This window comes from Oryctolagus cuniculus, chromosome 5 (assembly GCF_051225735.1).
Source record: "Oryctolagus cuniculus isolate XC-2025 breed Fujian yellow rabbit chromosome 5, ASM5122573v1, whole genome shotgun sequence".
In the NCBI taxonomy this organism is placed as follows: Eukaryota; Metazoa; Chordata; class Mammalia; order Lagomorpha; family Leporidae; genus Oryctolagus; species Oryctolagus cuniculus.
The window spans coordinates 65,982,561-66,006,059 of NC_142871.1; the positions used below are offsets into that span (position 1 = coordinate 65,982,561).

Consider the following 23,499-nt stretch of genomic DNA (forward strand, 5'->3'; position numbering starts at 1 on the left):
AAATTAGGAGATCATATACACAACATAGATGAGAGATTCAGCAAAGAGATAGAGATATTAAAGAAGAAACAAACAGAAATATTAGAATTGAAGTATTCAATAAGTCAAATAAAAACTACAGGGGCCAGCACCGTAGCGTAGTGAGTAAAGCCACCACCTGCAGTGTCAGCATTCCATATGGGTTCAAGCCCTAGCTGTTCTACTCTGATCCAGCTCTCTGCTATGCACCTGGGAAAGCAGCAAAAGATGGCCCAAATACTTGGGCCCCTACACCCACGTGGGAGACCCAGAAGAAGCTCTTGGCTCCTTGCTTTGGATTGGTCCAGCTCCGGCCATTGCAGCCATTTGGGGAGTGAACCAGTGGATGCAAGACTTCTCTCTCTCTGTCTCTCCCTATCTCTGCCTGTAGCTCTGCCTCTCAAACAAATAAATTAAAAAAAAAAAGATTCAGGGGCCAGTGCCATGCACAATAGGTTAATTCTCCGCCTGCAGCACCGGCATCCCATATAGGCGCTGGTTCTAGTCCCGGCTGCTCCTCTTCTAATCCAGCTCTCTGTAGTAGCCTGGGAAAGCAGTAGAAAATAGCCCTAGTCCTTGGGCTCCTGTATTCACATGGGGGACCAGGAAGAAGCACCTGGCTCCTGGTTTCAGGTCGGCACAGCTCCAGCCATTGTGGCCATTTGGGGAGTGAACCAACGGAAGGAAGACCTTTCTGTCTGTCTCTCACACTGTCTGTAACTCCACCTCTCAAATAAATAAATAAAATCTTTAAAAAACAAAAGATACAGACTGGCTGAATGGATTTTTTTAAAAAAAGACTCAACTATATGGTGCCTACAAGTAACACATTTCACACATAAAGATACCTATAGACTGAAAGTGAAAGGATGGAAAAAGATATTCCATACAAATGGAAATCAACAGTGAGCAGGAGTAGCCATACTCATATAAGACAAAATAGACTTTAAGACAAGAACTGTCAAAAGAGACAAGGTCAGTATATAATGACTAAGGTATCAATTTAACAAGAAGCTGTGACTATTATAAATGTATATGCACCAAAATGCAAGGGCAGCCAGTTTTATGAAACAAGTGTTAAAAGAGAGATACAAGCTCCAATACAATAATACTAGGGGACTTCAATACCACACTCTCATCAATGGGCAGAACATCAAGACAAAAAAATCAACAAAGAAACAACAGAGCTAATCTGCACTGGAGACCAAATGGACCTAAGAGGTAGCTACAGAACATTCTATCCCACAGCTGCAGAATACACATTCTTTTCACCAGTGCATGGAACATTCTCTAGGATAAATCATACACTAGACCATAAACCAAGACTCAAATTCAAAAAAATTGAAATCATATCATGCATCTTTTTTGACCATATTGGAATAGATAGAAATTAACATAAGAAACTCCAAAAAATATACAAACATGTGGAGACTGAACATGGTCCTGAGTGACTAGTGTGTCACAGAAGAACTCAAAGGGAACTCAAAAAAAATTCCTTAAAACTGATGAAAATGAAAAAAAAACACTATATCAAATAGAAAAAAGCAGTATTCAGAGAAAAGTTTATAGCAATAAGTGTCTATGTCAAAAAATATGGAAAGACATGAAATAAATAATCTAACAGTGTATCTCAAAGACCTGGAAAATAAGGACAAACCAAATACAAAATTAGTAGAAGGAAAGAACTGATAATCAAAAATCACCCAAAAAGGAGTGTTTATCCTAGTGGTTACAGAAGTCCCGTATCTCACATTGCAGTGCCCGGCTCTGGTTCCTGGCTCTGGTTCCTGACTCTAGTTTCTGATTGATGTAGACTCTGGGAGGCAGCAGTAATGGTTTAAGTAGCTGGATTCTTGTTACCCATGTAGGGGTCCTGGATCGTGTGCCAGTTCCCAGTGGTTCTGGGCAATTGAGGAGTGAAGCAGTGGATGGGAGTGATCTCCATCTCTGTCCCTGTCCTGTCTCTGTCTCTATTTCTCTTTCTCCTTCTCTCTTTCCCTTTCTCTTTCTCTATCCCTGTCTCTATCTCCCTCTCAAATGAATAAAAAGTAATACACTTTTTAAAAATATCTCAACAAAGAAAAGCCTAGGACCAGATGGCTTCATTTGTGAATTCCACCAAATATTTTAAGAATTAACACCAATTTTTCTCAAAAGTTCCAAAAAGGAAGGAGATAACACTTCCTAATTCATTTTATGCAATCAGCTTTATCCTGATACCAAAGCAAGACAAGCACACTACAAGAAAAGAAAATTAAAACTCAAAATCCATGACAAACATGGATGCAAAAGTCCTCAACAAAATACCACCAAGTCAAATCCAACAGATTTTTCACCTTGATCAAGTGGAATTTCCTCAGGAATACAAAAATCGTTTACTATTTTGCAAATCAATAAATAAGATACAACACATTAACAGAATGAAGCACTAAAAACTCTCAATAGTTATAGAAAAAGTATATGATACAATTCAACATACTTTCATCATAAAAACTCAACAGATTAGATACAGAAGGCCATACACAGTAAAAATCATACTCAATAGTGAAAAGCTGAACGTTTTCCCTCTAAGACTAGGGACAAGAGACGAATGCCTATGGTCAACACTTCTACTGGACTTCATGGTGGAAGTGCTAACTAGATCATTGGAGCAAGAAAGAGAAATAAAAGGTCTCCAAGTCAAAAGGAAGAAGGAAAATTTTTGTTTGCAGTTAACATGCAGAATCCCATGATAATTCTATTTTAATTTTTGAGAAACTTTCATGCTATTTTCCATAATGCCTGTATCAATTTACATTTCCATTAATATTGTCTAAAAATCCCCTTTTCTCCACATCCTGGCTGTTTGTTATCTCTTTATCTTTTTGATAACAGCCATACTAACAAGAGTGAGGTAACTGTTTCCCTGTAGCTTTAATTTGCATTTCCCTGATGATTTGTAATATGAAACACTTTGTCACATACCTGCCATTAGTGTATCTTTGGGGCAATGTCTATTCAGGTTCGTTGTCCATTTTAAAATTAGGTTTTAATTTTTGTATGAGTTCCTTATACTTTGGATATTAACCCTTTGTTAGATATATGACTTACAAATATTTTCTCTTAATTCATAGGTTGCCTTTTTGTTTTGTTGTGTCTTTACTGTGCAGAACTTTTAGTATTATGTACTTCTATTTCTTTATTTTTGCTTTTGTTGCTTGTACTTTTGGTGCCATATCTAAAATATCATTGCCAAGACAAGTATCAAGAAACTTTCCTATTTCCTCTTCTAAGAGTTTTACAGTTTTCAAGTTTTACATTTTAGGTTTTTAATCTGTTGGCTAATTTTTGTGAGTGGTGTAAGATGCAAGTCCAGTTTCATTCTTTTTATATGTGGATATCCAGTTTTCCCAATACCATTTACTGAAGAATGACAATTTTTCCACTGTATATTCTTGGTACCACTATCAAATATTAGTTGACCATATATGTTTAGGTTTATTTCTAGGCTGTCCATTCTGTTCCATGGGTCTATGGGTCCATTTTTATTCTCTTTTGATTACTATAGCTTTATAATACAGTTTGAAATCAGGAGGGGTGATGCCTTTCCATTTTTGCATGTGTATCTGAAGGAAACAAATCTATATCTTTTTTAAAAGATTTATTTTATTTATCTGAAAGGCAGAATTACAGAGAGGTAGAGCCAGAGAGAGGTCTTTCATTCTGCTGGTTCACTCCCCAAATGACTGCAATGGCCAGAGCTGAGATGATCTGAAGCTAGCAGGAGATTCCTCTGGGTCTCCCACATGGGTGCAGGGGCCCAAGGTGTTAGGCCATCCTCCACTGCTTTCCCAGGCCATAGCAGAGAGCTATATTGGAAGAGGAGCAGCCAGGACTCGAACCAGTGCCCATATGGGATGCCAGTGCTGCAGGCTGAGGCTTTAACCCACTGCACCACAGCACTGGCCCCAAATCTATATCCTGAAGAAACATCTGCACTCCTATGTTCTTTGTAGCAGTATTTGCAATAGCTAAGACATGGACACCACCTAAGTGTCTATCAGTGGATAAATGCATAAGGAAATATATGTATATTATCAGTTATATGTGGAATCAAAAAAATCAGACTCTGAAGCAAAACTAGAATGATGATTTTCAGGAGTTGGGGGTGGGAAAATGGGGAAAGTTGGTGAGGGGAACAATTTTCAAGTTACAAGAGGAATACATTCTGGGAATATGATACACAGCCTGATGACTATAGTCTATACTGTACTGAAATTTGCTCAGAGAGTTGTTCTCACGACACATACAGAAAAAGGTAATGTGAGGTGATGGATGAACTGATCTGATTGTGGTAACCATTTCATAATATATACTTTCATCAAAGGTTTTACAAAAGGAAAGAAAGAAATGACATGGAGGAACTTAAAGGCATAGTGTTTAGTGAAAGGAATCGCTACAAAATGACAATGTACTATATCACATCAACTGTACAACACTTTGGAAAAAGGAAATTGTGAAAAGATCACTGGTTTCCAGGGATTTAAGAGGGAGACATGTAAAACAGTGAAGAGGTGGAAAACAGGGGATTGAAATCATTCTTTATGATCCCATAATGGGGGACACAGGACATTACCGATCTGACAAAGCTCAAACTATAAAGCAAACAGTGAACGCCAGGGTGGGATATTTGGTACAGTGGTTAAGCTGCTGCTTGGGACCCCTACATCCTATAACAGTGCCAGTCTTCAAGTCCCAGCTCTGCTCTTTATTACAGCTTACTGCTAACGCAGGCCCTGGGAGGCAGCAGATAATGGCTCAAGCAGTTGGCTCCATGGCACTCACATTGGAGACCTGGATTGTGTTCCAGGCTCGTGACTTCAGATTAGGCCAGCCTTGACTATTACAGGCATTTGGGGAATGAACCAGTGAGTGGGAGATCCCTCTTGGTGTCTCTGCCTTTCAAATAAACTAACTAAATAAAATTGGGGGGAAAAGAATGAACCCTGGTATAAACTATGGACTTTTTTTAAAAATGATAGACCAATATTTGTCCTCCGATTTTGACAAATACACTTCACTAATGTAAGATGTTAATAACAGGGGGGAACTTAGCAGGGAAGATAAGGTATATGGAAACTTACGTACTATCTGTTCAATCTGTAAATGTAACCAGCTCTATAAAAACCCTATTAATTTTTTAACAAAAGTAAAAGAAATTTAAACCAGTCAATGAGATTAGTTGTCAAATTAGTCAATGAAAAAGTGAATGAAATATTTAATGAGAAGAACTGGGATTCACAAATAATCTAATTAAATCATTTAATAACTCATCTTTGATCATAACTGTGTGTTATGAGGCTGTATCAGAAGTAGTTCTGGTTCACCAGGCAGTTGAAAGTGACAGTCGAAATAAAGTTTGCATTGATGAAAACCATGGATAGTTACAGATAAGGAAGATAATGCTACTTAACATGCCAGAAATATTTTTAAACTAGTGACTCCTCCAATGTTGTTTTATTGTAACAACATTTATTCCCTCTGAATTTTGAAGTCTCATCAAGGTTTTGTCCAACTGGTAAAAGCAGGCAAGAATGTCCAAAGAGAACTAAAGGTAGAAATACTTGTTTAGGTCAGTCTGAGCTGTACTAGCCAGGTTGTCCTGTATTTTGCTATTCATGCCTCTCACCCTTTCATTCCCTCTGTCTGTGCACCCACCTCTGCTTTACATTGGTTTGCACACACTACTCAGAATCTTCCAATCTGACCTTTCCCAGGCCAGCAGGCAGAGACCTGCGAGCCTAAGGCATCCCCAAACCCAGGGAGTGTGTCTACCAACTACCAATTCTTTTATTCTTTTTTTTTTTTTAAAGATTTATCCATTCATTTGAAAGGCAGAGCTACAAAGAGGCAGAGGCGGGGTGGGGGTGGGGGGTCTTCTATCTGCTGCTTCACTCCTCAGATGGCTGCAACGGCTGGAGCTGTGCCAATCTGAAGCCAGAAGCCAGGAGCTTCTTCCAGGTCTCCCACGCAGGTGCAGGAGCCCAAGAACTTGGGCCATTTTTTTTTTTTTTTGACAGGCAGAGTGGACAGTGAGAGAGAGAGACAGAGAGAAAGGTCTTCCTTTGCCGTTGGTTCACCCTCCAATAGCCACTGAGGCCGGTGCGCCATGCTGATCCGATGGCAGGAGCCAGGTACTTATCCTGGTTTCCCATGGGGTGAAGGGCCCAAGCACTTGGGCCATCCTCCACTGCACTCCCGGGCCACAGCAGAGAGCTGGCCTGGAAGAGGGGCAACCGGAACAGAATCCGGCGCCCCGACCGGGACTAGAACCCGGTGTGCCGGCGCCGCAAGGCGGAAGATTAGCCTAGTGAGCCGCGGTGCCGGCTTCTTTCTTTCTTTCTTCCCTCCCTCCCCTTCCTTCCTTCCTTCCTTCGTTCCTTCCTTCCTTCCTTCCTTCGTTCCTTCCTTCCTTCCTTCCTTCCTTTTGACAGGCAGAGTTAGAGAGAAAGGTCTTCCTTTTCCGTTGGTTCACCCCCCAAATAGCTGCTACCGCCGGCACGCTGTGCCGATCCAAAGCCAGGAGCCAGGTGCTTCCTCCTGGTCTCCCATGCGGATGCAGAGCCCAAGCACTTGGGCCATCCTCCACTGCCTTCCTGGGCCACAGCAGAGAGCTGGACTGGAAGAGGGGCAACCGGGACAGAATCCAGTGACCCAACTGGGACTAGGACCTGGGGTGCTGGCGCTGCAGGTGGAGGATTAGCCAAGTGAGCCACGGCGCTGGCCTAACTTGGGCCATTTTCTACTGCTTTCCCAGGCCACAGCAGAGAGCTGGATCAGAAGTGGAGCAGCCAGGACTCGAACTGGCGTCCATATGGAATGCTAGCACTGCAGGCGGTGGCTCTTTACTCACTATGCCACAGCACTAGCCCCTGTCTACCAATTCTTATTTCAAATTTTATAGTTATTATTCATATATGTGCAGTAAAATACAGTAAGACAGGCTTTACAAATTATGGCTGTATTCTTTAGATGGGTTATAGGAAAGGGATGAGATTTTTTTTCTCCCAACTTTCCCTTTCAAAAGAAGAGCCTCAGAATACACAGACCATGTTAACGGCTAGAACACAAGTCTTACAATATCTAAGTCAGTGCTCTTTTCATAAAAGTATGCAATCTGTAGTATGATGCAAATGCCTACCAATATCCTATCTTGACAGGTAAGGACTGTATGCGTCCCGTCACAGGTGACTCCACGACCAAGCCCTTGCAGCCTGACTTTCTAGCTCACAGGAGGAGGAGGAGGAGGAGGAGGAGGAGGAGGAGGAGGGGGAGGAAGAAGAAAGATAGTAAATCCCCTCCACAAATAAATGAAAGAAGTGAGGGTGGGAGAAGGAAAACAAACATTACACTGCATCTTTCCAGCTTACCTTTGAAGACGATGTGTGATATTCTTGTAACACAATCCTGGACTTGTCTTTTTATGCTGTTTATTTAAAATCTTTCCATGGAGGCAGTGTAGCTACAAGTAGAAGATGGCAAAGACTTTGTTGTTAGAGCATGAGGGGGCAATGCCCAGAACCAGACCACCTGGTTCCCATTCCAGCTCAGCTTCTCCCTCGCTGTGTGACTCTGAGAAGGCTACCCAACCTCTCTGCTATTTCTGTTGCCCATCTGTAAAAAGGAGATAATAAATATTGAATACTTCGTCATAGATCCTTTGTGAGGATTAAGTAATTTCATCTATCCAAGTCACGTATCTGGCTCAAAGTATACTCAGAATTGGGGTCAGTAAACTCAGTGACTATCCAGGTCTCATGGTTACTGTTGCAACTACTCACTGCTGTGTGTATGACTAGGCTGGGTTCCAATAAAACTTTATAAAACACTGCATTCTAATTCCATATAATTTTCACATATTGTGAAATATTATTCTGACATTTTTCAATGATTAAACCATGTAAAAGCTCTCAGGCTGTATAAAAATAGGCCTTTGAGCCACAGTCGGCTGCCCTTTATCCTATATACTGAAATCAATAGATAGTATTACCATGTCTACAATCTCTCCATAAATCATCTTTAATGGCCCCTTAAAACAAGATGGAGTATACCATAATTTACTTAATCCTTCATGGTTAGAACTTGGATTACTTCCCGTGTTCATTAATTATGTCACTTTCCAGTGCAGTGAAATCTCTGTGCTCATACAGCAAGAAACTTCAAAAATTCCATGGAAATGAAATTAAAAGGTAGGTTTACTTTGGCACATACAGTTTTGAAATCTATGCATAATTCTTCATAGTATACATTTTCCATGGACTTTTCGAAGACCTTTTGTTTTACTAAACCTGCACCTTCAAGTGTATGTAACGACAGCCACCAAAACGGGCAGTGGAGTATCTAGAAAGAATTGGCCTTGAATGCTAATCTTGGGCAGTCCTTAGCAAGTGGCAGACCTGGTAGAGATCTGTAAATATAACACATATTCCCATGCACAGAAAGTTGTCCCAAACTCCACCCTTAGTCCTTCACATGTTATAGCATTTACTGCACAAAACAATCCTATGCGGTACGGGTGCAGTGGTTGTCATCATCATCGCCTTCCTCATGCCACAAAGCACAGAAAGGCTCAGCGACTTCCCCAACGTCATCCAGCGAGCTGGGATCTGTGTGCCACCGCAGCCCATGGTCTTGAACACCAGGCTGCCCCGCACCGTCACTAGAGAAACTTGACCCAGCAGGTACTCACTTTATGATGTACCTTTCCACCATCCGTGGAAGTCTTGTTTCTATTTCCGTCACCTTTGGCAAGCAGGAACAATCTCATTCCGTAATAATCAGGGCAAATTCGATCCCACAGTGGAACACCTGGGTGGAAACTGGGCACCTACGCTCTGGGCTGCAGGCTTTTAGGGTACCAGTGAGCCAGCGCGGGGGATGGGGTAGCACCTGAGGAGTGACCCAGCCAATGGGCTCTCTCTCAAATAAAACTAAAATAATAATAGACTCAACTCCTTTGTCCTACACCTTCCTTCCTCACGCCAACTCTTCATTATTTTCCCTTGCATTCCTCACACCCAAATAGCTGTCCAGTAAAACGGTGACCACTGGAGCATCCTCGCCTATCTTCTTTCCCATTTAGAGTCCCGGTCCACCAAATCTACGTGGCAAACTCAGGTGGCGCTTCGCCTGCTACAGAGGGGAGTGCAGGAGCAGCTGCACGTTATCAAGTCTCCGGTCCCGCGAGGCGGCGGCAGCAGGACCGGTCCCCGGCGGGTCCCCGACGGCAGCGTCCTGCGTCCTGGGGGGACAAGGCTCCGGCTCTGCCGCCAGGCTCCGGCTCGGAGCCGCGCGCTCTCCGTGCCCTTCCCCGCGGGGCAGAGTCGCGGACGAGCGCCCGAGAGGAGAGAAGCCAGCGAGCCGCCCAAGTGTGAGGGGCGACGGAGGGCTCCGGTTTTCACGGCCCCTGCCGGTGTCTCCCTGTGGGGATTCCGCTTCTCCAGTGACCGCCTTGGGGGCGCGCGACCGACGCCGCCGGCCCCTCGAGGCCGTCCGCCCTCCACTCATGCCCAAACAAGGGCAGACTCCCGAAGCGCTGAGGAACCCAGGCGAGAAACCAGCGGGCGTTTCGAACTGACCGCCTGGGCGTGCGGAGGAGCGGGGCGGGGCGCGGACTCCGCCCTCGGGTGTGTGTTGGGGGGGGGTCGCCTGGGCGGCGGGCGCGTGCGCGGTGCGGCCCCAGCCCGGCCGCCGCCGCCGCCGCCGCCGGCACGGCGATGCCTATTTTAGTCAAAGCCGCTGCGGACGCGGGGACCCAGCCTCGGCCGCAGAGCCTCCGGACCCGCCCGCCGCCCGAGGATCGCCCGTCGGGAGCCCGTCGAGCCGCCGCGCCCGTAGCCCGCCGCGGACACCCCCAAACTTTGACCGGCGCCGCTCGGGCTCCGTGCCGGGAACAAGCCAGGTAAGGAGCTCGGGGTGCAGCTGCTTCCCGCTCTGCTCGCAGCGCGCCGGGCTCCTCGCAGCCTAGTGCTCCCCGGGCTAAATCGGGAAGCGAAAGTTGGATCTGGCTCCGCTGGAGCAACTTTGGCGGCTCGGGCTGCAGCTGCCTGGTCGCCGCGCTCTGCCCCTCCTCGCCGGCCGCGCCCTCCGGTGGCGCCCTGTCCTTGGAAGCTCTAAGGGGACGCAGACCCTCCCTCAGGTGGGTCGGACAGTGCCAGTGCCCTCGGTGCTCGTTCTCACCGAGCGCCGGCTCCCGCGCTGTGCGCTGGGCGAGCTTCTTGGTGAGGTCCGCACTCCCGTCCGCTGGGCTCCCACTCTGCCCCGCGGAGTGCCCGCCAGTCCCGCACCGAGGTGCGCGCGCCCCGGCTCTGCGCCCGGGTTCAAGGCGGGCGCGGCGCTGGACAGGTCGGGTCTCAGCGCTCGCCGCTCCCGGTGCGTGGTCAAGGAGAACGGTTGCGGCTGACCCCCCTGCTTTCAGGAGCAGGGTGAGCGGAGTCCCCGGGGGAGCGCCGGCGGCGGGGGATCCCAGGTCCTCGCCACCCGCAGGAGCCCTTGCTCCCGAGCCTTAGGAAACGGGTTGTTGGCCAGACAAGCCCCAGAAATGGCCTGCTTTTGTAGCGTTGAGTGCGAAGACTCTTAGGATCTTAATGCCGTTTGCCGTTCGGAAGATGTGCAAGATTCAGTTAGAATTACGAATTGAATTAAATCTGCGAGCACGACTTGTACTCATGGTTGTGTTAGTTTGGTTTTTGTGGTTTGGTGACTGTTTGGTGTGAGTTTCACCATTTAGCTATTTAGCCCAGCAGCACCTGTTTGAAAAATAACAAACAGGACTTTATTAGACCAGGTAATTTAAGGAATTGGGCTTTGAGGAGCTGATGAAAACGTTTCTTTTGATTTTATAAAAATTAATGTGAAAGTTTACCAATTTACCAAAGTCTAACTTTCCTTAGACACATTCATTCTCTGTAGCAGGGTAGGTAAGCCGCATAAATCCCTTTGGTAATCAAAGTTAGTTAAACCGGTTAAATGATGAATATTTATTGACAATTAGACATATTCAGTAAGGTGTGGTGCCAAAATATGTTGTAAGATGATCCCACCTTTTAAAAATGGCTATTCCTGTTTTCTGGTTGTTGGGTTAGCAGATTGTGGTTTTCCTATCTTTTTTTCCTTGGATCAGCAGTCGCTAACTTTTAGTGCCACCGTAACCACTTCTGTAAACCTGAAATTGAACTACAGTGGATTAGCAGGCAGTAGGGTGTAATCAGTTGGATGGGAGGTGAGATATGTGTTGGTCCTTTACTATGTAAATGTGTCATAGAGAGACAGGCTATGGAAACTTGGGCAGATTTAAAGACAGTCTAGTACAGGGGCCTCCATTCCAAGGGAAAAACAGACCCGAGGAGCAGAAGTGACTTTCCCTGGCTTATGTGGCTCCCTGGTGGCTTGTGATTAGAACTTGACTCAGCTCAGGAAGGCGAGGCCCTCTCCTTGTTTGCTCTCCGCGATCCAGCAGGCTGAAAGGTGATTTCTGCACGTTTTGTCGGGTTTCTATCCCTGTGCTGTGACTTCCCTTCCTGCCTCAGGGGTGTTCTCTACTGAGGGTGAGCTTTGGGAGTACACAGTTGGGTAAACCTCGGACCTGCCTGTAGTTAGAAGAGCACACGGAAGACAATGGGAACGCAAGCAGGTTCCAAAGTGCCCCTGGAGTGGCGATTATTATGGTGGCATGCTAGAGTAGCTGACATTAGTTTAGGAGAGACAGAGGGTGTTTGTTACCATTCTGTCTCCTACAGAAACTAGGAGAGGAATAATTTTGATTTGACCTCAAAAGCACACTTTGTATAAATGGAATTTTTAAAATAATGACCCCCTCATCCCCATAAGCTTGTTGATTCAGACATTTGGAAAGCAGTTGGATTTTTATGCTGCTTTCCTTTTTGCAGCAAATCAATAACTAAATCAACCGTTACTGTTATATATTATGTAGAGATATTTAATTGATTTGATCATTTCACAGTGTGTGAATTTGTGAGGTTTTTTGTGATCTGAAGAGGAATTGAATCCTTTAATATTCGTCTGATAACATCCTTTCAAAATGTTCACTCTGTACCAATTATTCTACAACCTAAAACTGTTAGTATGTTGAAAATAATGAACAGAAAAGTAAGGTCAGTTGCCTAATATTATTTTCAAAGAAATGCATTACTTCTAAATTAAATTCAAAAGTGGGTCAACATTTGGAATATTTTCCTGAAACAGAAAAACACATATTCTGTAAACCTGCAGAGCTTTTGTCAAGTACCAAATTTGTATAAATAATACTAGAAAAAGTCTTTTTAAGGACCAGAAGCAGAGGACGGGTAATATAGGCAGAAAATAGTGCCACTGTGTGTTGTTTTACATAAGCATGCATGTGTCAATGTGTATTCTTGAAATGTGTTTGCTATGGATTTTAATATTAAATAGCCAAATGTGTATTCATGGCCCCACCTACATATAAGTAAACTAGAAGTACATCGATGAGTAAACATTGTCCCAGCCTCACAGAGGGTGGAGGGTAGTTAGATGCTACCAACTAAAATGATAATGGGACAAAAGTAGGGATTTAAACTAAATAATAAAAGAAAGCTTAAATGTTATACCTAGGTATGGTACTGTATATGATTATATATTGTATGTATATATATGATAATGCAATGATTTAGTGATGCTACAAAATGATACAATGATTTAATGATGCTACAAAAATAGATTCTTTTAAATATCCCTTGCTAGGGCAGGCAATGTGATACAGGGGTTAAGCCAGTGCTTTGGACCCCTGTATTCTATATGGGAGTGCCTGGATTGAATCTTGCACCTGCTTCCAGTCTAGCTTTCTGCTAATAACAGCTCAAGTACTTGAGTTCCTTCCACTCACATGAAAGACCTGGATTGAGTTCAAGGCTCGTGAGGTCAACCTGGCCCAGTCCCGGCTGTTGTGGGCATTTGGGCCATGAATCAGTGGATAGAAGTTCATTCTCTCTCTGTCTCTCTCTCTCTCTCTCTTTCTCTCTCTGTGTCATTCTGCCATTCAAGTAAATAGGTAAGTAAATCTTTCAATAAATATCCTAAGCTTTCAAATAGTAAATATAAGGGTATTATTGCCTTTGAAAATATTCAAAAAAGTCTTTTTTCTGGTTGTCTTTCCTGTGCTTCCATTCAGTATTGCCAGTGGAACTAAGGTGGAATATACTAACTATAATTTGCTGTGGTTTATGAACATTGGTTGATAACTAGTTGTTCTGATTGTCTTTTAGACTAGCTAAGTACCTCCTTCTGCCTCCTCCACACAAGTAGGTAGAACCTCAATAAGTTTGTGGGAAGTATAATTAAAAGATGTTGAGGCTGGTGCTGTGGCACAGTGGGTTAACACCCTGGCCTGAAGCACAGGCAACCCATGTGGGCACCGGTTCGAGACTTGGCTGCTTCACTTCTGATCCAGCTCTCTGCTATGGCCTGGGAAAGCAGTAGAAGATGGCCCAAGTCCTTGAGCCCCTGCACCCGCGTGGGAGACCCAGAAGAAGCTCCTGGCTCCTGGCTTCAGATCAGCACAGCTCCAGCCATTGCAGCCATTTGGGGAGTGAACCATCAGATGGAAGACCTCTCTCTCTCTCTCTCTCTCTCTGTAACTCTGACTTTCAAATAAATAAATAAATCTTTAAAAAATAATTAAAAGATGTTTATTTTGGTGTAAAAAAATGGAAATTTATTCATATATGTGGTCTTTAAAAATTCATGAAAATGCATATTATAAAAAATATTTATGATTTTCAATTTTTTGCACCCAAATGCATTTTTTTCTTTTCTTTCTTTCTTTTTTTTTTTTTTTTTTTTTGGATAGATAGACATTGAGAGAGAGGGACAGAAAGGTCTTCCTTCCGTTGGTTCACCCCCCCCAATGGCTGCTATGGCTGGAGCTACACCGATCCGAAGCCAGGAGCCAGGTGCTTCTTCCTGGTCTCCCACATGGGTGCAGGACCCAAGCAGTTGGGCCATCCTCCACTGCCCTTCCGGTCACAGCAGAGAACTGGACTGGAAGAGGAGCAACCGGGACTAGAACCCAACGCCCATATGGGATTCTGGTGCTGCAGGCAGAGGATTAGCCACGTGAGCCATGGTGCCGACCCCCAAATGCATTTTAATTTCATGTCCATAAACTTTTTGAAGTACCTTCATATTCATACACCTGCATACACACGTAAATACACACATGTGTATGTCAGGGAATAATTGTTATACTATGCTAAATGCTTTTAGTATTTAATTTCATTTCAGCATAAGGTAAATGAAAAGGTATTTAATAGATAAAGAAATAAATACATTTAATATGTGCAGAGCTGGGATGTGGAGCTGAGTATATGTAATTTGTAAGCACTTAGAGAAGTCTGTTTACCAAGACTTAATGTATATACATAATTTTGGTGTAAAACCTATAGCGGTGATAAGATATAGTTGCCATTTTTATGACTCTCTTTTTGTTGATTTGTTTTTAACAGGAATTTTCATGATGAATTATACAGAGTCCAGCCCATTGGCAGAATCGGCTGCAACAGGTTTTATACCCGAGTTGGAAAGTATCATACCTGTGCCTTCCAATACAACCACTTGCGAAAACTGGAGAGAGATACATCATCTAGTTTTTCATGTAGCAAATGTTTGCTTTGCAATTGGGTTGCTTATTCCAACCACTCTCCACCTGCATATGATACTTCTTAGGGGAATGATGACTATGGGTAAGAGACCTGATGAAGATTTTCATAACTCTTCTGGAACGGGCAGCAGATGGGCTTTGTACTGGGGCTTCAGAGTATGCCTGGTCAGGTCCATAGCTACCAAAACAAATGTCACTGTTGCTCAGTTAGTCTGCCCAGTGACTTAGAACACAGGCCTTCACGTGCCGTATTGCTTGCTTACTTACTTTGGATAAAACTATGGTTTTCATATATTGCTCAGATTTTCTGTATATCAGAAAATCCACTCAGATGCAAGAGTGAGAACTTTAGAGCCAGACTGTGATTCAAATCCTGATTCCACTCCTTACCTTATTGTGTAATTTGGGCAAGGGACTTAAGGTTCTATCTCCATGTGTCAGATAATATAATATAACCTCTTCGAGTTGTTGTGATAATTAAATGAGTTGTGTGTATGTTTGTGTCATGCACATGAGAGAGAGAGAGGGAGAGAAATAGAGGGAGAGAGGGAGAGAGGAAGAGAGGGAGAGAGAGAGAGAGAGAGAGAGAGAGAGAATTTGCCTTAGAATAGTGTCTGGAATGCAGTAAGTACTATGGTCTTAACTAATAATTTGAAAGGACACATACTTGCTGTGGCCAATAAGGCAAAATGGAAAATAAAAATAATTACCAGATACAATAGTTAAGGGATAATACTATTTTTGGCTCCAGTTAACCTTAATGAAGCAAGTTAAATTGATTTACATCAAAATATTGAAACAATTGAATCTCTGTTATGGCCAGTGATTCTTGCTGAATTATTCTCTATGTGATTATTTCCCTGTTTGTCCACTTACTCAGGTGCAGTTTTGCACACCTGTAATGTGTCAGACTCAGATTGAAGAAGGTGGTCTCCTTCTTGACTCCTGTGGGAGCTGGGAGAGCGCAAAGCAGAGTCAGGACCAATATGGGCTGTGGCCATCTCAAAGAGTGACTTAATCACTAACTACAATGTCTGCCCAGTCATGAATTTTAGAACAGAGTTTTAGAGGAGTACTGTATGAAAGCGATCACCTGGTCTAACACTCTGTGCCATAAATGCAGAAAGTAGAGGCCTAAACAAGTAGAATAAGCTACTCAAAATTAACATAAGGACAGAATGGCCCAACTAGGTCTATAATTCAGGTTCTCCCCTGTCTCTCAGTCCTTCTATTACCCTGACTCCTTTAGGTTATAATATTTTAAATCACTCCAACATTTGCTGTGAAATATTATTTAAAAACACTTTAATTTTTATCATTTTGGACTTTAATCAAATACTTTAAATCATTCTGATGAAACAAAAAATTGTAGATGAGTGGTGGTGCTCAAGTGATTGAGTTCCTACCACTCACATGGGAGAGGTGGGCTGAGTTTTCAGCTCTCGGTTTCAGCCTGGCCCAGAACTGGCCATTACGAGCGTTTGGTGTAGTGAACCAATGGATGGAAGCTCTCTGTCTTCTCTCTCTCTCTGCCTCTCAAATAAATAATAAAATTTAAAATTTGCAAATGAATAACTTTTTATATAGGAGGTTGATTTTTTTTTTTTTTTTTTTTTGACAGGCAGAGTGGACAGTGAGAGAGAGAGACAGAGAGAAAGGTCTTCCCTTGCCGTTGGTTCACCCTCCAATGGCCGCTGCGGCTGGCGCACCGCGCTGATCCGATGGCAGGAGCCAGGAGCCAGGTGCTTTTCCTGGTCTCCCATGGGGTGCAGGGCCCAAGCACCTGGGCCCTCCTCCACTGCACTCCCTGGCCACAGCAGAGGGCTGGCCTGGAGGAGGGGCAACCGGGACAGACTCCGGCGCCCCGATCAGGACTAGAACCCGGTGTGCCGGCGCCGCTAGGCGGAGGATTAGCCTAGTGAGCCGCGGCGCCGGCCCAGGAGGTTGATTTTTTGTGCATGTGTATGTTGATGTATTTGTACCTTAGTGATAATTTTATTTTTAATTAAAAATATGTTAACTCTCACACCATCAAATTGACACAAAAACAACTAGAGATATTTTTTATAAGCTAAGAGAATTGGTAAGGAGAAACAGGAAGATTCCCATAGGTAAATGAAAAATCATCAAGTGAAAATGTAGATAGCTAAAAAAATTTTGATGAAATATTTAGGCCCACCAACAATCATGGAAATGCAGAATAAAATACAGAATTCCTCACTATCAAATGAAATTTTTTCTGTTTTACGATGTTGACAACTTGATACTAGCATTCTCAGTTAATAGGACTGCAAATTTGCACAGATTTTTTGGAAAACAATTCTTTAGTGTCATTAAAAGCTGTAAAGTTCATTCTTTGATTCACTTGCAGTAATCCAGTGCAAATAAACAAAAACAGAAAGATTTTTTATATACAAGATTTTTTGGCTAATTAGCAAAAATTGTAACCAAAAAACTCATCTGTCCAGCACTAGGGAGATGGTTAAATAAACTACAGTTTGATCACTTACAGTAATTAAAAACTATCTTTACAGAGAGTTTTAATAAAATGGGAAAACCATTGCAATAAATAAAAAAGTTGGGCTTTTGATTATACATACAAAATCTTTTGCCATCAAGTAAACCTTGTATGAAAACAAGAGAGCATTAAATAACAATAGTGATTTTCTTTCAGTGGTAGAATTAATGGATTTTTCCCCCTTTGAAAATTATTTTCTATACTTTACAAATTTCCTGCTACCATGCATGTGTTTTTCTAATACTCAGACAAAAAAAAAACTCAATTTGATATGAGTTATTGCTAAAATGTGATTAGAATGCTACAGATAAAGAATGTACAAAGCTCCCTGCTGAAGCTCTTCCAGACATCTAACACATTAACTCTGTCATTCAACAGGTTGTGCCCTTTATATCGTGTGGGCCACACTCTACCGCTGTGCCTTGGATATAATGATCTGGAACTCGGTATTTTTGGGTGTGAACGTTTTACATCTTTCATATCTTTTGTACAAGAAGAGACCGGTAACTATTCCAATGAATAAATAAGTGATTTTAAAGTTGGAAGTTTTTTAAAATTACTTTGTCCAGACTCAAGAATGAATGTCTAACACCTTTAGTCCCTTTAACACTTACTCCTGCATGCCCTTGTTCCTATCAGCCATGACTGGCACACACTAGGTGCTCACAGAAACATTTGATGAATGAATGTTTTCCAAAGAGAAGAATCGAGAGGGCTTCGTGAGAAATTGGGCTTGAGCTGAGAGTTGCGGAGTGAGCAGATTATTTATATGTGCCAGTGGGTCGTCAGATCATTTGTTCATGACTGTGCCACGATGGCTGGTACACCGGCTAGAAGCAGGAAGTGTTTGTGAAGGAATGGCTCTACACACTTGTTACCAGAGCTCTGGAGTGGGGGACATAGGTGAGAGGAATGATGAGGATCACAGTTCCTGAATATCGGAACTTGCTGGAACCCTAAAATACAAGGTTCAGAAGTTACTGATGTGATCGTACTATGACAGTAGAGAACGCATTTAGGGTCTGTGCTTTTCCTGGGACCATCAACCTGCTTTGGGAAAGTATAAATGATATCTCCATCAGAATGAAACAACAGGACAAGCAGGAGCATCACAAACACTAGAGTGACGTCAGGTTGGAGCAGCTCTCATGATCCAGGACCACAAGCTTATGCAGGCATCTGCCGGGGATTTCACTGGGACAGAATTTGTTCACAGCGCAGTGTAGGTTTCCATCTACCCAGTTAGTGTAGCTTCCAGAAACGACTGCTGGGCCTGGAGCCTCCGGGGTGTGATCTGGGCCTTGGAGAATCTGACAACAGAGACGATGAAGCTATTTTGCTTTTTTTTTCTTCCACTAGCCAGTCTTATTTACCAGTGGCTTCTCCATGCCTCAGAGTTTATTTCAGCTTAGCACGAAACTGCTACACTGAGACGCTTTCACACCCTCTTCCTTTCTTCCACTTTGCTTGAGAACACATAAGTAAGAAGTAGTGATTACAGCTGTGGATGTGTGTTTTCTTATATTGGTGCATTAGAATTACGTGAAGATAAAATGCTTTATATACTGATTTTTTTTGTAGATTTTATTCCACATTGAGTCCTATGTTGTTTGTGTGAGTTTTTTCCATAATATTTAATGTAATTTCTTTCTGTGGAACAAAAGGTTTTATGTCACTTATAGAAGGTGCTAAGATTGGGAAGGTGAATGCTGTGACAACATTCAAAACCTCGACAGTTGCTTTATAGCCCATAGGAAGAGATGTGATCAGTAGTGCACATCTTCCCCTTCTGCTCTCAAGAATTCAGTTTAACTACAAAGGTGCCCTTTTAGCATCTAAAATATAAACTTAGATCACCACTTACTCTTGCTGGAAGATTCCATTAACCTAACCACAGGAGGGCGATGATACATATCACAGGTTTATGTTTGTTCTCAAAACTGTATTTAGCCACGGGAGGCAAGGTTTGGAGGCTGCTGCATGAAGTCATTGCTGCCTTTCAGGTAAAGATCGAAAAGGAGCTCAGTGGCATCTACCGGCGATTGTTCGAACCACTGCGGGTGCCTCCAGACTTGTTCAGAAGGTTGACCGGACAGTTTTGCATGATCCAGACCCTGAAAAAGGGCCAAACTTATGCTGCAGAGGATAAAACCTCAGTTGATGACCGTCTGAGTATTCTCCTGAAGGGAAAGTAAGTACTCTGTGGAAACAGAAAGGCCTAGTTTGCCTTGAATTGTGTTGTGGCCTCGGGGAAAGAACCAACGGAAGGAAATGTTGCCAACCCATGGAAGAAGCAGTCACAGATTGTGGTGGTGGTGAAGTTTCACTTTACAACTTTTCTGTAGAGTGCAATAGAACAACCTGCTACATAGAAGCATTCACTGCTCTGAATACTGTTGATACCATAATTTTCCATTGTAAATACTTTGACTAATTTTGATCTTTTATTTAAAGTTAATGAGAAAAATTTGAAGTAGGTTTAAATCAGACATACAAGCCCATGCTTATGCATGCTTCAGAGGCAATTTGTTTATTTTTTGAGTATCAAAAATATAATTTCTAGGAATATCAGACCTCTAGGGAGAGAGCCAGTGTATGTGGTGCTAGCAAAGCTATTAATAGCTCCCCCTTCCTTCTCAAAAGTCTCTCAGTTTGAATAGCAGATTGCGTGGTTGTTCCGTTTGTAAGAGAGATGACAGCATCAGAAGGCTCATGTCTGGTTCAGTACTGAATGCTGGGTTTTCTTGTTCTTACATTATTTTTTTAATTAAATGCTTGTGCCTCAGGAAGTACTTTTAATTATGCCCATCCTCTGTGGAATTTTTGAAACTTCAGTACTGTAGAAAGTATAGTCCTGTCAGATTACAATGATGTTGAGGAATTGTAACATGTGATGTGTTTACTAACATTGATTTTTGTTGTCAGAATGAAGGTCTCCTATCGAGGACATTTTCTGCATAACATTTACCCCTGTGCCTTTATAGATTCTCCAGAATTTAGATCAACTCAGATGCACAAAGGTGAAAAATTCCAGGTATGTTTTTAAGAAGATTGAAACTAGTTTATGTCTCATTCAAAATTCAAAAGATATTAATAGTAAAGTAACCATGATTTACTGGAAAAACAGGCTACCATATGGCATGTATGCATGACCTCATTTTTTTAAAAAACTTAAAATAGTGTGTAGTATACAAAAAGAGGTCTAGAAAGGTATATATATTTTAATTTGGCCATAATTATAATTCTCTTATTTCTGGTTGTGATTTCAATTGCTTTTTTATTTTCATTTTGCTTATTTGAATTTTTATAATTTTGCCATAGAAAACACAATTTTTTTTCTTATGGGAGACAAGGAAAATGTCAGTGTTCCTAAAAACATGTAATTGATTTTGCCCTAGAAAATTTATTTTGTTAATCCTTATGAAAAAAATCAAATCACCTTATTGCTTTATACTTAATGAATATGTTTAAAGGAAAAAATTAAATTCTTTTTTTAAAAGATTTTATTTATTTTAGTTGAGAGGCGGAGTTACAGACAGTGAAAGGGAAAGACAGAGAGAAAGGTCTTCCTTCCATTGGTTCACTTCCCAAATGGCTGTAATGGCTGGAGCTGTGCCAATCTGAAGCTAAGAGCCAGGAGCTTTCTCCGGGTCTCCCATGTGGGTACAGGGGCCCAAGGACTTGGGCCATCCTCTACTGCCCTCCCATGCCATAGCAGAGAGCTGGATTGGAAGATGGGCAGCCAGGACTAGAACCGGCACCCATATGAGCTACCAGCGCCAAAGGCAGAGGTTAACCTGCACCGTGGTGCCAGTCCCAGATTAAATTCTTCATTAGTTTAAGCATGGACTGCTCAGTGTGATTCTTTTTGTATTAAAAAAAAAAAGTTGTCTATTACTTGGTACTTTGTCCTGTTTCTTCCCAGCCCTATCCTCCTGTTTTATTCACCTGGTGTGTTAGTAGGAAGGTAACCAAGAAGATGAGTGAGGGCTTCCTGGAGTCCCAGCCTCTGGATAAACAACATTGCAGAAATATCCTGAGGACAGGATTGCTTATAAGCGAGCGGGCAAATCTGTTTAGGTAGGAAATGGGCTTGAAGGCATGTTCCCACCTGCGGGGTGAGCAATGTCAGTGTATCTTGATGGCAGAATCTTATTTTAGAGTGTTATTTTGAGATGCAATACAATTTGGGATGCCATTGAGTAGAGATAAAGTAGAAAATTATTTATAGGCATACAATTCAGTTTATCTTGTTTTCGATGGTTTCAGCCATACCCTGCTCCCACTCTGCCCGAGTAAAACTTGTTAAAGTTCTGTGCGTTGACTAGGAGGTCTCACTAAGTTCACTGACAATGGGCAGCACTCTTCCCAAGCTGGCCGGGTTGAAGAAACAGAAGGAGAAGGCTAATGTCCTGGCTCTTCCAGTTCACACTCTCCACTTTGCTATTGTGAGGGTCAGCTGCACCCTGGGATTTGTGCTCTGAATTGTATTTTATGTCACCACCATCTACAAACTAGTGCAAGGCCACTTCTTTCTTGTCTCCTTCTTTCCTTGGACCTCCTGACAGTTTCTTCTTCCAAATCCTAGCATTTATCTCTTGTATCTGTTTCTCTGTATTAGGTAGCAGGTGGTTTTTCATATGGTAACTCAGTCTCATCTTATCCTGAAAAGCCCAGGATTTGGGGATAGGGTGAAAACTCAACCTTGTTTGTTTCCTGAAGCAAGTTATCCTTGGGAAGCGGAGCTCCTAACGAGTACCACATTTTCCACTGGACTTCAAAGTAGATTTATAATTAAGTGAATAAAAAAGGAATTTCTACCACTAGCTACAGCACTGTTTTTTCTTGGGGACTGGAGGTTGGATTTCATAAATTGGATTTCAGTAGATAGGAATTATTGCTGATAAACTACGAATGAAGGTTCCAGAACCCATGACCCGTGTTGGGACCCCATAGCTGGATGGATCAGCCTTTCCCAAAGATTCTCAAGAACCTGGTGTGGCATTTCAGGACTGGTCAGTGGATAAAAACTACCCTCACATCATCAAGCCTGTGTCTTGTGCCATGGGAGCCAAGTCCATCTGAAAAAAACTCTTGGGAAAAATTTTGCTTTCATTGTTTATATAATGTTCCTCTTGGCAGGATATGCCAGAGTGAAAAATAGCTGTTGCACATCTGTGTAGGAGCAGTACACCCATTGCCTCTTAGAGAACCAAGTTCCAGATGAAAATGCCGCATGCTTCCAGGGCCAGCTTGTCACTACGTAAGCCAGACGGCAGGAGTCAGACTTCACCCCACACGTGCTTTTCACCTGCTAATCGCTTCTTCTCCAACTCTGACCTGCTGCAGGTGTTCTCATAAGGAGGCACTTCCTGTGAATTTGTATTTCTTTAAATTCATTCTGTGGTTGGGGTGCTAATAAATTGTACAGTAGGAGGGAAAGAAAGGCAAGAGGACTCAGTGCCCATCCCTTTAGATTGCACAATGACAGAGTATTGCGCAGGTCAATGTGTAGTAATTACAGTGAAAACAGGCAGAGTGCTACTGCTGAGAAAAGTCTGAATTTACAGTTCATTTTCCCTCGGTGCACACAGTCATTTGGGTACTTAGATAGCTCCTGCTTTTAACTATTGATAGAAGCTTGAAAATCATTTTTACAAAAAGTAAGAATAGTGTTTTGTGTCCCATTTCTTCTTCTTTGTGCAATTTTATATCAAGTGAGCTTTAGACATTTTTCTTTTGCATTCTGTCACATGCTCTTAGCCTTGTCCTGGTGCGACAGAGCCCAAAGATGAAAGCTTTATTGACTTCAGGGGAAGAGGAAGATCTTAGAGACATATGTCCATGTTCTTGTGAAATAACTGAACATTAAGTTTTAGCTGATATTTAAAGTTAGCATCCCCTCTCTCCCTCTCTAACTCTGCCTTTCAAGTAATAAAATACATCTTTAAAAAAATTAAAATAAAAAAGGGGCACTTGCAATGCCAGCATCCCATGTGAGCATTGGTTCAAGTGCCATATGTTCCACTTTTGATCCAGCTCCCTGCTAATGTGCCTGGGAAAGCAATGGAAGATGGTCCAAGTGTTTGGGCCCCAGCACCCATGTGGGAGTCCTGGATGAAGCTCCTGGCTTTGGGCTAGACCAGCCTGGCTGTTGTGGCCACTTGGAGAGTGCAGCAGTGAATGAAAAATTCCCTCTCTCTCCTTCCCTGTCCCTCTCTCCCTCTTTCTTCCTCTGTAACTCCACCCTTCAAGTAAATAAAAGCAAACCTTTAAAGTTGACGTTATC

The 23,499-nt window shown here is 42.6% G+C and overlaps 2 protein-coding genes across 4 annotated transcripts in view; both read left to right on the forward strand.

The window, feature by feature from the left end:
* POPDC3 (popeye domain cAMP effector 3) overlaps positions 1 to 7,711 on the forward strand; it is a 54,069-nt gene extending 46,358 nt beyond the window's left edge. For both annotated transcript variants that reach the window (XM_089332814.1, XM_089332813.1), the window contains one exon: positions 7,218 to 7,711. In XM_089332814.1, the coding sequence (XP_089188940.1) occupies positions 7,218 to 7,283 (66 nt within the window). In that variant the 3' untranslated portion in view covers positions 7,284 to 7,711. The remainder of the gene's footprint in view (positions 1 to 7,217) is intronic.
* Positions 7,712 to 9,705: 1,994 nt separating this feature from the next.
* Positions 9,706 to 23,499, forward strand: part of POPDC1 (popeye domain cAMP effector 1) — a 37,651-nt gene continuing 23,857 nt past the window's right edge. Inside the window, exons 1-5 of one of the 2 annotated variants that reach the window (XM_002714830.6) lie at positions 9,706 to 9,958; positions 14,538 to 14,774; positions 17,589 to 17,713; positions 19,214 to 19,401; positions 20,136 to 20,244. In XM_002714830.6, the coding sequence (XP_002714876.1) occupies positions 14,546 to 14,774; positions 17,589 to 17,713; positions 19,214 to 19,401; positions 20,136 to 20,244 (651 nt within the window). In that variant the 5' untranslated portion in view covers positions 9,706 to 9,958; positions 14,538 to 14,545. Of the gene's footprint in view, positions 9,959 to 10,006; positions 10,196 to 14,537; positions 14,775 to 17,588; positions 17,714 to 19,213; positions 19,402 to 20,135; positions 20,245 to 23,499 lie in introns of those variants that run through there. The other variant, XM_008263326.5, reaches the window with a different exon arrangement.